The 16,567-nt window shown below is 38.2% G+C and overlaps 2 protein-coding genes across 3 annotated transcripts in view; one reads left to right on the top strand and one right to left on the bottom strand.

The window, feature by feature from the left end:
• The window catches only part of nphp3 (nephronophthisis 3), a 33,676-nt gene extending 19,605 nt beyond the window's left edge, over positions 1-14,071 (top strand). For both annotated transcript variants that reach the window (XM_058623911.1, XM_058623901.1), the window contains 10 exons: positions 168-306; positions 714-821; positions 1,803-1,901; positions 10,460-10,529; positions 11,895-11,980; positions 12,113-12,184; positions 12,894-13,048; positions 13,178-13,294; positions 13,643-13,752; positions 13,829-14,071. In XM_058623911.1, the coding sequence (XP_058479894.1) occupies positions 168-306; positions 714-821; positions 1,803-1,901; positions 10,460-10,529; positions 11,895-11,980; positions 12,113-12,184; positions 12,894-13,048; positions 13,178-13,294; positions 13,643-13,752; positions 13,829-13,943 (1,071 nt within the window). In that variant the 3' untranslated portion in view covers positions 13,944-14,071. The remainder of the gene's footprint in view (positions 1-167; positions 307-713; positions 822-1,802; positions 1,902-10,459; positions 10,530-11,894; positions 11,981-12,112; positions 12,185-12,893; positions 13,049-13,177; positions 13,295-13,642; positions 13,753-13,828) is intronic.
• Positions 4,969-8,397, bottom strand: ackr4b (atypical chemokine receptor 4b). Its single transcript, XM_058623934.1, has 2 exons — positions 8,292-8,397; positions 4,969-6,639 (listed from the first exon to the last, which is right to left on the bottom strand). Exon 2 carries the CDS (start codon positions 6,635-6,637, stop codon positions 5,522-5,524), a length of 1,116 nt encoding a protein of 371 aa, XP_058479917.1. The 5' UTR covers positions 6,638-6,639; positions 8,292-8,397; the 3' UTR covers positions 4,969-5,521.
• Positions 14,072-16,567: the final 2,496 nt, after the last annotated feature.

The raw sequence follows: 16,567 nt of genomic DNA, 5'->3' as shown, positions 1-16,567 counted from the left end.
CCATCAAACTGGTGTTAATTAAACAAAGACTGTTTTTTAATGAATGTTTACGTTTGTTCCAATTGCTTGAGCTCTGCTTGTCATTAATAGATTGAATGAGGTGATCAGTCTGTGCACACAGATGCTCTCAGTGTGACCGCATGTATCTGTTTCCCGTCTTGTTCCAGGTGAAAGCCAGAGAGGCAGGGCTGTGGAACCTATTCCTGCCTGCAGTCAGTGGCCTCAGTCAGTTGGACTATGCCTACATTGCAGAGGAAACTGGTCACTGTGTCTTTGCCCCTGAAGTCTTCAACTGCCAGGCTCCTGGTAATAACGTCTGCATGGTGTCAGGAGGATAATTTAGAAGCCTTAAGCGTGCTGTATGTAAGAAATATATTGAACATAAAATGACCATGACCCTCTCTCATACACTCCTTATCATGTAATGATTATCCACTGCTGCTCTAAAGCAGAGACACTTTTAATTTCAATCTCTGCCTGTTGCAGAAACACTAAAAATTAACCAAGTAAGTTAAAAATGAAAATAAAACAAAAACTGTATATCACCTTTTGAATACTGTACATGCTATATTCTGTTGTTCTGGACTATGTATACATGTATGCTTTTTGTAGTCTGAATGAAAACCTTTTAGTTATTTGTCAGATGAGCTAAAAGTGTTGACTAACATCCTCGAGAGTATTATTTTCCTTATTTATTTAATTTTACTGTGCAGACACGGGGAATATGGAGGTGCTGCACATGTTTGGCAATGAGGAACAGAAAAGGAAGTGGCTGGATCCCCTTCTCCGAGGCGAGATCCACTCCTGTTTCTGCATGACAGGTATTTCCATAACCGTGTGTGTCTGTATCATATAAAGATGTGAGCTTCGTCTCATGTGGTGACTGTGCTTTTTGCAAGTCTATTGTAGCGTGTAAGGACACAGACCCCAGAGAACTGGTTGTATCCCCTGGGGCCAATTTCAGAAATTGGAATAATCAAAAGCAGCAGAAAAGGTCCAAGTAAATTAAAATGGCATTGTTTCCACCATCAAAGTACAGCAGTAAGTCATTCGTAAACTGTAGCAGAGTGAGTTGTGGGCTGTGGTAAATGCTGAATGAAAATTGGTTGAAAACACTCTGGAAAAGGCCAAAGTAATGAAATAATGAACTTTTTACAAGGACTGATAAATAACTTGTTTGTTCAGAAGTTGTATAATGTTGCTGGATCTCAGTTTGCTCCATACATGAAGGAGCGTGGGACACAACTGTTCAAAAAGTAATTGGAATACAAAAGAAAACCATAGTCACTAGAATCAGTAGATGAGTAATGAAAGCAATGTTAAAAGTCTAATTTAAGACATTACATTTTTACATTTTGCTGACATGACTCTTTTGTCCAGTTACTAGGACGCCTACTGCAAAAGTTCAGCCCTCAGAATTGTTCTGTCAAACATCCTAGCAAAGGTTCTTGTCCCTAAATGGACCAGGTCTTCTACAGAATCTGTCAACGGCTTGTTTCCAAAATTTAAACTGCCAACACGAGCTCACTATGACTAATATTTCCCTGTTTTTCCCAAATTTGCTTTCCACTCTGCCTGGATAACGTAACATGCCAGAGGTGATTATAGTGGGTGTAAACCTCCCCACAGCTTTCTCAAACACAGATGGTGGTGTTTTTTTGTCTGGTTTATTTACTACACTCCAAGGAATATAAATCTCCATCCTGTGCTAATTAATAACCCCTGTGTCTGTGAATTAAGCCAGAATCCAGAGTTCTGATTTGTGGAAAAGTGTTAAAACTGACCTGTAATCCTTCCACCAGAGCCTGATGTGGCCTCCAGTGATGCAACCAACATGGAGTGCACCCTTCAGAGGGATGAAGACAACTATATCATCAATGGAAAGAAATGGTGGAGCAGTGGTATGTGTGTTTCTATTTCTATTTAATACCAATATGAAAAGTGAACCCAAGTCTCAATAAAAAAGCCATTATGTCTGCCTCTCTTGTTTTAAAGCATTTTGTGGGGCGAACTAATGCAGTATTTTAAACTGTAAACTTGGGAAAAGAAGAAACATTAGTGTAAGTTCCTTTTCTCATTTCTCAGAAAGGGACAGGTTTATATGTAATTTAAGATGTTATTGTAACATATCCTTACAGTTGAGAGAAATGCTTACCCAAACCGCTTTTATATGGACAACAAGAAAGTGTAGATGCCTTATGCAGTAAACATTATATAATAAAACAACTTTACTGTGACGGTGTTTGTTCTATGGACATAAGGGTAACCTCTGAGTCATGTCCTCTGATTTAAGGGAAGTTTAGTCTTTGCTGACTGGTCCCATAAAGAAGTTTGTTTTATATTATTTGTAACTTGACAAAGTCACACAATTTTAATGGAGGAGCACTCCATTGTTAAATGAAACCTTAAAATTATTAAGAGTTTGGTTTACAGTTATTGTTTCAATATCCAAAGTTCTTTTTAGTGGTTTTTAACGTATTCTTGGCACACCTATCCGGTCACTTTGAATCAAAAGATGTTCCAGATGTTTTTTCTGACACATGGTTTGAGCTTTTAACTCCCTCTTTAATGGAGAACAGTGGTCTGTTGTTTATGTTGTGTTTTTTTCCACTCAAATCTGCCCAGCATTTTTTCCTGTCATTAAAAACCTACACCACTATGGTTTCCCCAAAAAAACGAACAGAATTTCCCCTTTCAAAGTAATGTCTTCATGACATGCACAGTCACACATACAGACTGTTTTTTTTTCAGTCTAATTTCTGAACAATTTTCTTTCTTTCTTGGAAGTGACTTCTCCGTCATTAGAAAAAAAAAAAACTCTTCTATAGGTTGTGTGAATGCTTTTCTCCACTATGAATACATCTGTAAGGGAGGTGTGTTGATGTGTCGTTGGCTTTTTACTGTGACCTGTGGCTACCATATTCTTCTGCAGTGGAAGATGGTAAGCCTTGTGCAGTGAGTCATGATAATCGAAAACGAAAGGAGTTGTAAAACTAGATGCTGTTATGTTGAAACAATGTCAACAATAATGTTTTACCATGGTAACAAAGTCCTTCCATGTGTTGGATGTGTTGCCCGTTGCTACGTACTTATTGGCGTTTCCCAAAATGCTTTCCAAGTTACTTGGCGTGTCCTCACAATGTGTCCCCCTGAAATGATCATTATTTGTACAATAGAGGAACAGATTAATTACACAGGACTTCTCCCAGTTAGTTGTATTCTTGATGTAACTCAAACTTACTGGAAACAAAAGGTTTAAATACTTGAATGAAAATGTGCCCTGTCACCAACATGTACCAACACAATGTCCTTTCTGCTGTTCTAGTGTTTCTTGTGTTTGTGGCAGCCTCTGTGCAAAAAGGTGGGAGAGACTGTAGCTGTTGCTGGTGCAACTCTGTGGCGTGAGAGCTATAAGACTGCCCCATGGGCATGATAATATGCAAAAATGATTCCCAGACCTGCAGTCTTTCACTTGCAGCCACAAGTTGCATTTCCACATTTAAACACATAAAAGCAGAAGAGAAGTACACATATGTAACTTGTTCTCATAAAATGTTATGAATTAAACTATCACGGAAGATTATTTGCTTGATGTTTAATGTTAAGATGTGTAAAACCTATATGTTTAACAAATTATTTTAAATTAGTGACGTTACGATGAGACTTACTCAGGTTTGTTGGCCTTCACATTCCAAAAAGGATGTAAACACTTTTCTCCCACTCTGATTGCCATTTCATCTTTCTTCTGTGAGGGTTTGTGTATCAAATGTATTTCACAAGGCTGTTTTGTTTGCATAGAAAGCTTACGGTTCAAGACGTGAATGTTTACCCATAAAAAAAGACTTATAAATCCAAAAATCTTTTTATATTAAAACGATTATACACTTACACAAAGATACTGAGTAGTAGTATATTCAAATTCTGCTTATGATACTTTCTTAATATTATACCCATGACCTTTTTAAATGAAAATTATAACAGAAGGTTGAAATGATGTCTAGTTCATAACTAGGTTGGCTCACTAGAGATTTAGAAGTTCCTTGTTAACTGCAACTTAATACTTATTATTACTGAGGAACTGAAAGCTTAGCCCAAACTTTGTTTGTAATTATAGGTTCCCACAAATCTAAGCTGTGAGGCATTACAGTGGAGAGATGGTAACTCACAGTTACAACTTGTTCATTATGTTCATTTGACAGAGGCTTTTGTCCAGAGCTTAAAGCAAATGGAAAGAATGATAAACAAAGAAAACATGCTATGTCCACCGCTTTGTTTTTTTATAAGCTCATCAGGTATTTAGATTAACCCTGTCTTTCTTAGCTCTAGTGTTGTAAACAGTTTTAGACATTGCACTGTTAACTATCCAACACTGTCGACATTAGATTCGTTTGGGGACCATTGTAGTTGTCTGCAGGGACCATTGTAGATCAATGCCTTGGACCTTGTTCAGACCTAGTATGAACATCTGCCCCAAGTGATCTGATCGTGGTTAGACTGCCCTAATAACAGGTCTGAACGGCACCCTGCATCCTAAGGTCCAACCACAGAAACCACATTTGGAGGTGGTTCGCTCCATTGCAAAACCTTGGCACATTCAGATTCATCTTGTTTAAATAGAAAAAAAATTAACAAGATAATTGGATTAAAACCACCTTTCACACATCCTTCCTTTTACGAATCATTCTTTGTACTCTTTGGAGGATTCCCCCCTGCTGTTTTGTGGTTCTGTCTTCATCTGCCAAATGTTTTTCAACTCACTGGGTCACCGATTTAGCAATTGAGCCACCCTTTACTTCAACCCAGAGCCACAGGATGTAATGAAATGAGATGCAGATGGTCTTGTAGACGGCAGCGTAGACTGTAATGCTCAAGTGGATTTGTTGTGACTCGTGAGGAACCTGAGTCGTACTTGCATCTTGAGTTTCAGCTGAGTTTCATTGCAACAGATGCTAATAGATTTACTGTATATCACTGAAAATTTGTTTTATTAATACAAAATACTTAATTTACATGAAATGTTTTGTAGTTAATATATGTAGTGCTTAGTTTATATGCTTAAATGGTGCATATAGATTTACTGTTAAAGGTCTGTTCACATGCAACTCATTGTGGGTCATGCGTCTGCCTTGTCTCTTGTTAATGAACAACAGAAATGTGGGAATTGCTGTTAATGACTAGCCTGACTGAATTAAGAAAACTAATCGAAACAAAGAGGGGCTGCATCCTTTTTTCTTTTTTTTTTTTGATTTAGTTGATTTAGGAGCTTCATGAGGATGATGACGGGTTCGTTTCAGAATCGACAGAGACCAGTTTGACCTACTTCTTTGGCCCGAGTAACAAAATGTTGAAAGTGTCACTGCATTTAAAAAAAAAAAAAGGTTAATGTTTTCATCTCAATGCAACAAGGACATGCCCAGAAAAATAGACACTGCATGTAAACTGCCCCGTGATATGTAAAAATATATACATAGACCTTTGTCATTTTGTCTAGGTGCTTATAGGCAAATAGATGTTTTGAGTCTTAAATGGTAAAGGTGCTTGTTTCTTGGTCATCTGAACCAGATTGTGATTGTGCTTGATTGCGTGTATTAAGTGAAATCTCCACTGCCGGCTCCTCAATGACATGTCGTGGGCGTCCTTTAAGTCTCTGTCCAAGGTGCTTGGCAGCCTTGAGGACATGTCCCCTGAAGGAGGATCCGATGAAGGCGTAGAGGAGAGGGTTAATGCAGGCATGGGTCAGCGCCAGACTCTCTGTTATTTGACTAGCACGGTCCAGGCCCTTGCTTACCTCACAGTCCGTAATGAGCATGTAGATGACGTCCATCGCTCGGCAAAGCTTGACCACGTTGTAGGGCAGCTGGGTAAGCAGGAAGACGGCCACCACAGCCAGCAGGACCCGCAGTGAGCGCCACTTGCGTTCTCGCCGCACCCCAACTGCCTGACTGAGGGCCCGTCCTACCCAGCAGTAGCAAACTACCATGACCAAGAACGGAAGCAGGAATCTAAGGGTCACTTCCAGCAGCTCCAGGGCAGCCTTTGCAGGTCGGGCCATGCTGATTGGGTAAACCGCTTTACAAGCCATTCTGTTATGGGAATGTTTCACAGTGGAGAAGATCAGTTCAGGCAGGCCAAGAATGCTGGCTGCGGCCCACAACACTATGCACACCACAAGCCATTGTCTCCTTAACCGCGTCCCTGTCCCACTCCTGCATGTTGGATTGTAGGCTACAGCGCGGTAGCGGTCTACACTGATACACGCCAGCATCAGCATACCACAGCTGAAGTTTGTGCTGTAGAGGAATGAGATGAACTTGCAGGCTTCTGAACCCAACTTCCAGCCATGCACAGCGTCAGCCGCCCAGAAGGGCAGGGTGAAGAGGAGCAGCAGGTCAGAAATGGCGAGGTTAAGGATGCACACATCCGTCAGGGTTCGCAGCCGTAGCTTTGACGTGTAGACCACCACCACCAGTGTGTTCCCAGCCAGACCGACCACCAGAGCCAGGGTGTAGATGATCGGGAGGAAGACGCTGCCGAAAGAACGCACCGCCTCTTTGTCACAGACGCTGTGTTCGTAGTTGTAATCATAGCTGTCATTAAAGCTGGGGTCGTCTTCATCGTGATATTCAAAGTCTTCCATTGCTGTACAGAAAAGAAGATGAAGAGTTAATTTTCATTTTTGCCCTTTAAAAGCGATTCACATTATTGACCATTTAACAAACCAAACTCCTGCATTATATAACGGTACAAGAACATTTAATAAGCCACAAACAACAAAAGACTTCTGTCTGTATCCTGCATTAAAGGAATCTCTCCTGCATGGTTTCCCTAATGGCCTAATCCCTGTCTGTCTGAACTGTCTGCTGGCTTGAATAACCCCATTCAATACGACTCTTAGGGGAACAAAACGAGAGATTCCGTCCAAACCCCCCAAAACCCTCATATCAGCGAGTGTGTGCGATCTATGCCTACAGCTCCAGTTTCCTCCGCCTTTTTAATGATTAATGACGTTTTGCCTGTAGGAGACAGCCAAAAGTTGAGATCTACGGGAATTATGTGGATGGAGAGATTATGATAACATGCCAGCGTCACCGAGGTCCCCTAACACATGTAAATCCAGGATGTACTTCATCAACAGGACGTCCCATGGAAGTGAGAATGTCGTTCGCTCCAGATGGAGTTGTTATGTCTCCTGAGGACTAGTAAATAAAGATTTGTGTATGGGAGTGAACATGTTGACTCTTGTCTGTGATCAAAAACAGATCATTCTCACTGGGAACAAACCTTTGATAAAATGGGGAAACTGATATATTCATTATCATCTTTTATTTTTTCAATTTGCTCATAAGTGATATTTAAGGAACGTGACATCCAACAGCGAAACACGTCATGTGCTGATCGTTGACTGTAAGGCAAGATAATACGCACTGAACGTTTTCTGTCTCCGAACATTCTGGCAAGTCACATTGAAAGATTACGATGACGACTGTGTTGTGAAGATTTTTTAAGATTGGTTATATAATAACTCATTTACTCCCAAAGGGGAGGAGCTGGACATCTGAAACAGATGTTCATAGGAAAACTGAAAAATGTCAAGTATTTCTCTGCAGTCTACAGCTGAGGTTTGTATTTGTACAGGAGATTGCTACATGTTTATATAATAGCTGCTCTTTGGATTATTTGATTTTCATAAATTCAATTGCCTGGTTTATTCGCCACGGAAATTTAGGTAATTTATAATTTATCAATTAGATAATTTGGAAATACATGGACATTTGAAATAAATGTGTGTGTAAAAAAAAAAATGCAATTAGATTTAGACTTACTTTATCCACCTATTATTTTTGTAACATAATGGCACTTTAGTTTATATTCAGCTAATTCGTTTAAAAAAAAAAAAAAGAAAGAAAAGGAGTTTTATTATTTTGATAAGTGACTAGTAATTAAGGTGAACCTTGGATAGTAATGTGTTATTGATGGGAAAGAAAACACAGCTAGGAAAATGCAATACACCTCAGTTTAGCTTGTTATCATGACCTCACTGTCATTTTAATAATGTCATAAAGTATTCAGGACTTTGACTCTTGGTTTAACATTAAAGTGAAACTTGGACTTGACTTAAAAACAACTCACAAATAGTGAAATACGTGAACTCTACTAACATATAAAACAATGTTAATGCATTTAAAGAACATTTTATATCAGCAAAGATTGTGTTAAAACTTCTCTTCTAGTCGCAGTGCAACTTGTCATGTAGTGAAAATGTTGATAAAGTTGGTGATAGATTGTCTTACCTTATGTCTTCTCCCTGAGTGAGATCAGTAAAGTTGAGGTTATTGATCCTTTTTCATCCGTAGACAGACGGTTGTTATGAATCCTGAGGAGAGAAGCTGAAGGCAGTGCAGGACTGAAGTGACTGACTCTTTTTTTTTCCCCTCTCTCTCCGCCCACCCCTCTCCCTTTACTGCTGACACACTAACTCTCCATGAAGTACGTGTACGTGCGAGTGTGTCTTGTTGCTAAAATTACTATTCAAAAAAAACCAATGTCACTATGGGTGTGTATTATATTTTTACAAAGCACATAAGAAAGAGAAGCAGTTTCTCAATCTTGAGATAAGTTGTGAGCTTTATTTATTTGTCGCTCCTGAGGTGACACAGGGAGTGTCCTGTTGGCTGCCTTTTGTTTGTGTGAGGGCAAGAAAAAAAATAGAAATCACACTTCAGGGACATGTTTGTCCCATTTGTAAAGGGTATGGTTAGTGTGATTTGCTGGAATGTTGTGTACTTTTTTCTTTTTTTCAAATTTTTTTAAACATATCTAAAGTAAAACATTCTGGTTTTGGGTTTTTTTTCCACTTAAAATTCATGAATGACATTACAGTGTTGTGGTTTCCTGAGAAGAATGAAAATAGTATTTCCTTTCCTTCCCTTTTAAAGATTCTTCAGAATTGGTGTTCTGCTTTCATACCTAACATTTATAGCAAAGTAAAATAGTTTTGATCCTGACATAATGTTTTAAAATATATTGTTGTCATGTTCTCAGGAAGATGGATTACAGACGTGGGAAGGTTTGTTTTCATTCCAGGGATGACACATGTAGAGGCATGACTGTCGAGTGACAGGGATCGGGAGGCTCTTCACTTTGAGGTCAAAAAAAAAAAAAAATGTACCTTGCCCTCCAGCCAAACAGGCTCACCTATTTGTGGTTTCTAGGTGGAGTCAATTATAATGTTTTTTTTTTTGTATTTTTATATAGTGGTGGAGTAACGTCTTATGTTTTAATTTATTTAATCAGAGACCGAGTTTGAACACTAAACATCTGTTGGATTGTATTTATTTGTGTGGTCAAGCGTATGCATCCTGTTGCCAGGAATCCGAGACCGTCAATGTGTCATGTGTCTGGTGTCCATATGTCCTGTCCTTTAGGGGACAGTTCCCCCACTTTGACTGAAATAATAAACAGGAAGGCAGACTGTTTGGTCTGAAAATGAATTCCCAGCCAAAATATTGTGCATTTATTCACTGCAGCAGTCTACATCATCACTCGGTCTCCACTGTATTTGCTGTGTGTAATCTGATTACAATGATGTATATCTTGCCCTCTAGTGGTCATTGTTGTGTGTGTGCGCGTTGTTATCTCCACTAAGGAGGTTGTTTTCATCAGTGTGGGTTAGTCTGTACATTTGTCTTTCTGTCAGCAACTTCCTTTCTTCCCATCTTGGGACAGCCCATAGTCAAGAGGAAAGGAATTGGGTTGGTAACCGGAAGGTTGCTGGTTCAATCTCGGGACAGGTCAAGGGCTGGGGCGCAGATAAGTGCTGCCCACTGCTCCTGCACCCAGCTTGTGTGTGTTCACAACTGGAGTGAAATAAGGACGAGTTAAATGCAGAGGACAAATTCACCACCACTCGTTTTTGTGTGTGCAAAAGTTACTCATTCTTAACCAGGTAGATGGTTACCCATAAAATTATAACATTTTTATGAATTTCCCATACTTTATAATGAGCAAAACTGTAAGAGAAGAAAAACAAACTAATATCTCTGTCAAACCTCATTGCATTTGAACGAAATGTGGTATGTGTACGTAGGATCAGACTAAATCTCATCCAGATTATAGGTCTTGTTATATTTTTGCCACCATAAAAGATTTTCTTTCCAGATATTGCGCAACTCAACTTATCTCCAACGAACAAGATTTCTTTAATTACAAAGAAAATTTTCTAGAATCTAAACCGAAAGTCGGCATGTTGCTGCGTCTGCAGGCTGTTGTCACGCCATCAATCTGTTACCAGATCCGTCTGCGTTTGGTACTTTCCTAGTCTTGTTTCCCACCGCACTCTGGTCACGGAAAGGTTAAGGACAGACTCAAGACTGTGAAAGGGTTTTTGTCCCCATTGTTTGTTACAGTGAAGAGAGAGGAATACAAATGAATCACACTGTTGTCTGACTGTTCCCGGCAGGTGCTGGCAATCCTCAGTGCAGAGTGGCCATTGTAATGTGCAGGAGTTCTTCCCAGGATGTTAGCGGCAGGTCAGTAAATTGTCACTGTTTTTTTGTAAGTAATATACAAAATATGTCAGGAAATATCAACGCTACTAAATCTGCCTGCTCAAACACACTTACAAGACACCATTTTTTTAAAGAAACAGACCAGCAAGCCAGAGTAGAAACAAATAATATTAAGCAAATACTTTCTGATTGGTTTTTTTCTGCAGGATTTAGACAGGAAGTCAGCCAACACATGGAAAATTAACATTATGGAATAGTTGTTTAGGTTAAAGGTCTATGGTTATTTTTAAGCACTTTAAAAGTAGAATTCATGCTTTTCCAGCACCTTTTATATGTCATTAAAGATTATGCTATGAACAACCACAATTTTGTTATATAATACTGAAGTCACACATGCTCAAGGAGCAGTTTTTAATTTAGACTTATTTTATTTCTTGTTCCAATGAGCAAACTTTTCAGTTAGTGAGCTATTTGTTACAATCACCATTTCAAGCACTTAATCCAAGATTTTAACACTTTTCAAACCTTGAAAATGCAGCAATAAAATGCAAGCACTTCCAAGGAGTTCCAACACCTGTACGGACCCTAACTGTGAAGTGCACCTGAACATTTCTTGATTTTGAAAAGGCATTTCATTCAGTTTGGGTGTGCTCAATTCATTACAATTAGGAAAATACTGTATAAATTGTGACTCGTTATCAGCTTCACCTAATTCATATATTTTATACAAACTTGACCAATTCTAAATCTGCCAACTTCCAGCTGAGGGGAAGAATTTCTGTTCTTAACTGAACTAAAACTCTGTCTTCTCTAATGAAAGATCCATCAGAGTCATTTAAATCCTTATGATAAATCTACTGTAAATCAACATCCTCAACAATGGCTTCAATCTCTGTTAAATAATGTATGATTTACTCTTTTATCGTTTCCTGATATACTAAGCAAACATTTACACATTATTGCCTCAGGAATCATACCTCTATCACTAAACCCTCAGCGTTTTGGACTTTGTTTGGGACAAGGTGCACTTCCCAGCATGCAGTTCCATCTTCGTATTTTAGTTTCTGCCTGATGTCGCCATTTAAAAACACATCAATTCAATCTTGTTGATGCTTGTCAGGTAATTGTGTAGATGACATGTAATTGAAACTAATCGTTATCCAACACTCATCAGCTACAAGTGTTCAGGATAGTAATGAGAAGAAAAAGGGAAAACAAAACCACACCCGAATTGAATAGACGCTCATTCTTTTGTTGTCACCGCAAAATAAAACGGAATGCAAACCCAGACAATCAGAACATTCATTGTGTAAAAAAAAAAAAAAAAAACCTGTTAGATAATAATCAGAATATAATGTGTCCTATGATTATTAATGTGTTTCTTAGGCACGGCCAACACAGCATGATCCTCGTTCCCATGGACACACCTGGTGTAAAGCTCGTCAGACCGCTCACTGTGTTTGGACAGGACGGTCGGTTTAAACATGTTATTACAACTTCATGTGCTTTTGATATGGTGCTGTCCCCCCCCCACACACACACACACACAAATATGCTTCATGTACTAAACTAAAGAATTTTAACCATTTCCCTTTGTGTGTCAGACGCCATACACGGAGGCCACTTTGAAGTGCACTTTGAAAATGTCCGTGTCCCTGCCTCCAACATTATTCTGGGTAAGTCTTTATTACTGTGTCTGTTGTGTTTCCTTTTGTAAGCAGCAGACCTGGAGCGTTAATGTGACCTCATGACTCCTTATCTTTATTGTGGACATTAAGCGATATTGGCTGAGCGTGAAGTCACATGAGACAGAAATAGAGCAACACACTAGCAGTGCTAGGAACACCCTTGTGTGCATGCACTTTAGCTTTAATGTACAATTGTTGCATTCTTTCTTTTTTTTGAGTGTTATATTTATTGCTAAGGAGGTTGATTACATATATGATCTGTCTGCACCATTCTCATGTTCCTTGTTTGCTGTAAAGATTCAAAAATAAAATCTTACGTTTTGGTAAACAAGGCACAGATTGGTCAATTTGAGCAAAATATAAAATATGACCACTCTACTTACATGACCTTTTATTTAGTGAGTTTCTAGTCATTATGAAATATCGTTATTACACAAAGCAATATGTGATTTGGGAAAGGGAACTTGGCGTGTAACCAGAGGGTTGCTAGTTGGAGTCCCCACCAGGTAAACCGCCGCTGCTCAGTGGCTACCCACTGCTCCTAATTCTAGGAAGGTTTCTAGTACAGGATGGCTTAAATGCAGAGAAGGTATTTCCCATGTGCCATTTCCCTCCAGTGCTTCCAATTTCTAATTGTTGTCCTCTGTGATCACACGTGTATGGAATGGCTCTGGTATCTTCCCTACTGTGTGTTCAGGAGAAGGCAGGGGATTTGAGATTGCTCAGGGTCGTCTGGGTCCGGGCAGACTGCACCACTGCATGAGAGCTGTCGGCATGGCAGAAATGGCGCTGGAGCTGCTCTGCCGGCGCGCTGCTACCAGGCGCACATTTGGGAAAAAGCTGTACCAACATGTACGTGAACAACTGCCCAGAAATGACTCCAGCTTTTATCTTTCCTGCTGTTGACACCTAGTGGACAAATTCTGAGACACAACTTGAGTAAAATGTGTTATTTTGTGTGTGTGTGTGTGTGTGTGCTAGGAAGTTGTCGCTCACTGGATTGCAGAATGCCGTATCTTGATTGAACAGACGCGGCTACTGACTCTCCACGCTGCTCACGCAATAGATACAGCGGGGAGTCGGGCTGCTCGAAAACAGGTAAGGACAAGAGCTGTTCTGAGCTACGATATTTTACAGACATCAACTCAAGGTCTTTTTAGATGTTAGTGCTGCAAACATTTTAATTGAATATTTATTTCATGTGTTTTGGAGACTCTTGATTTGGTACATGCCTGGGTCAATAATGGCAAACTGGCTTTAGAGTTTCATTTCAGTAATGTTGTTTAACTCAATGGGCCTCTGCTGACAGAAGATGAAGTTCACATGTGAGCAGCTCCCCCAGCCTCTTAAAAGAACAAACCGTCCCAAATCAAGAGAAAATGAAAACCATATTCAGTTTATGATAAGCCGGAGAAAAAGCTGTTTTTGTTCAACTGGGTTTTTTAGATTGCCATGATTAAAGTGGCTGCAGCCAGAATGGCCTGTAAGGTGGTGGACTGTGCGATCCAGGTTTACGGAGGTGCAGGTGTGAGTGGGGACTTCCCACTAGCACATATGTGAGTATTTTCTGTCACACAAAATGAGTCTAAATGTCAAGTAAATCCCCTTTATGACACCAGTGTTCTTGTTCAGGTATTCCTATGCACGGACTCTGCGCCTTGCTGATGGACCAGATGAGGTGCACCTTTCCTCCATTGCTCTTCTGGAACTGAGGGATCAACTTAAGAAGACACAGGCCAAACTGTAATCAGCCTCCCTTAAGATTTTGTCTTAACTGACTGCTGATGTCTAATAATATCTAATAATTTAGCAAACAATTTACACAGGTGTGTTTAAATGAATTATTATTTTAATAAACATGTAAAAACACATGTATATGAATGACTTCCTGATTTTTTTTTTTTAAATGTCCCGGACACTGAACCAACATTCAGTGCCAATAATTTAAAGCTCTATGAAATGTTGCACAGATGTCTGAGGAGGTAACTCAGTTGGTGAAAGTGGTTCTATAAAATTCTGAGATAGTGGGTTACATTTTTGAAAGATTGACTAAGATGGGAAACTAAAGAATACCAAGAAATTCAGAGATAAAGCGTAAAATAGCTCAGTCCATCAGAAGATGATTTGCATTTCCATGGTTATAAGTTTGAATCTCACAACTTAAAAACACCAAGAAAATGTGATACAGCTCAGCAAGAATAGCTTCTGCTGTAATAATAAGATTTATATGGAGGATTGAACTCCCAACCTCAGACAAAATGTTTTTTTTTGTTCTAGATTCAATGGAAACAGTCAAAAGCTCCACCATGGATTTGTAAATGAATGTCAAAATCAACGATAGTGAATACATTAAGCTGAAAAGTATAATGATGTCATTACAGGTTAAAATGATCAATTTAATGGTTCATTTAATTGACCGTGACTATTAGTTTATATGTGTTGTTACAGGAATTATGTTGTTTTCTTCCATTCACTGATATACTGTATGCTAATCATCAAAAATGTTGTAAAATACAACATTTTCCTGTCACACAACTCAGGTATTATATATATATAGTACTTTTATGATGATTAATAAAACAAGTACATTGAATAACAAGATAAGATCCTTTATTTGTCAGTTTACAGGTGGTTTACACACTTATGGTTAGAATTACAATTTATGGTAAATATAATCATAAAATACGTACGACGACATACTATAGTATGACTTTTTTGTCTGATTTTGGACAAAATACTATAGTATGATTTTTTTGACTGACTTTGGACGAGATACTATAGTATGACTTTTTTGACTGATTTTGGACGACATACTATAGTTTGACTTTTTTGACAGATTTTGGACGACATACTATAGTATGACTTTTTTGACTGATTTTGGACGAGATACTATACTATGACTTTTTTGACTGATTTTGGACGACATACTATAGTATGACTTTTTTGTCTCATTTTGGACGACATACTATAGTATGACTTTTTTGTCTCATTTTGGATGACATACTAAAGTATGACTTTTTTGATTGATTTTGGATGACATACTATAGTATGACTTTTTTGACCAATTTTTGACGACGTACTATACTATGACTTTTTTGATTGATTTTGGACGACATACTATACTATGACTTTTTGTCTCATTTTGAACGCCATACTATAGTATGACTTTTTTGAAAGATTATTGACGACATACTATACTATGACTTTTTTGACAGATTTTGGACGACATACTATAGTATGACCTTTTCGACTGATTTTGACGACATACTATAGTATGACTTTTTTGTCTCGTTTTGGACGACATACTATAGTATGACTTTTTTGTCTCGTTTTGGACGACATACTATAGTATGACTTTTTTGTCTCATTTTGGACATCATGCTATTGTATGACATTTTTGACAGATTTTGGATGACATACTATATTATGACTTTTTGACTGATTTTGGACGACATACTATAGTATGACTTCTTTGACTGATTTTGGACAACATACTATAGTATGACTTTTTTGACAGATTTTGGACAACAAACTATAGTATGACTTCTTTGACTGATTTTGAGCGACATACTATAGTATGACTTTTTTGTCTCATATTGGACAACAAACTATACTATGACTTCTTTGACTGATTTTGGACGACATACTATACTATGACTTTTTTGATTGATTTTGGACGACATACTATACTATGACGTTTTTGACAGATTTTGGACGACATACTATAGTATGACCTGTTTGACTGATTTTGGACGACATATTTATACTATGACTTTTATGACAGATTTTGGACGACATACTATAGTATGACTTTTTTGATTGATTCTGGACGACATACTATACTATGACTTTTTTGACAGATTTTGGACGACATACTATAGTATGACCTTTTTGACTGATTTTGGACGACATACTATAGTATGACTTTTTTGTCTCATTTTGGATGACATACTATAGTATGACTTTTTTGACAGATTTTGGACCACATACTATAGTATGACTTTTTTGTCTCATATTGGACAACAAACTATACTATGACTTCTTTGACTGATTTTTGACGACATACTATAGTATGACTTTTTTGTTTGATTTTGGACGACATACTATACTATGACTTTTTTGATTGATTTTGGACGACATACTATAGTATGACTTTTTGTCTGATTTTGGACGACATACTATACTATGACGTTTTTGACTCATTTTGGATGACATACTATAGTATGACCTTTTTGACTGATTTTGGACGACATACTATACTATGACTTTTTTGACAGATTTTGGACGACATACTATAGTATGACTTTTTTGATTGATTCTGGACGACATACTATACTATGACTTTTTTGACAGATTTTGGATGACATACTA

Source organism: Solea solea, chromosome 1 (genome assembly GCF_958295425.1).
Source record: "Solea solea chromosome 1, fSolSol10.1, whole genome shotgun sequence".
In the NCBI taxonomy this organism is placed as follows: Eukaryota; Metazoa; Chordata; class Actinopteri; order Pleuronectiformes; family Soleidae; genus Solea; species Solea solea.
Note: the sequence above shows the minus strand (reverse complement) of the source record. Positions and strands in the feature narration are given on the sequence as shown.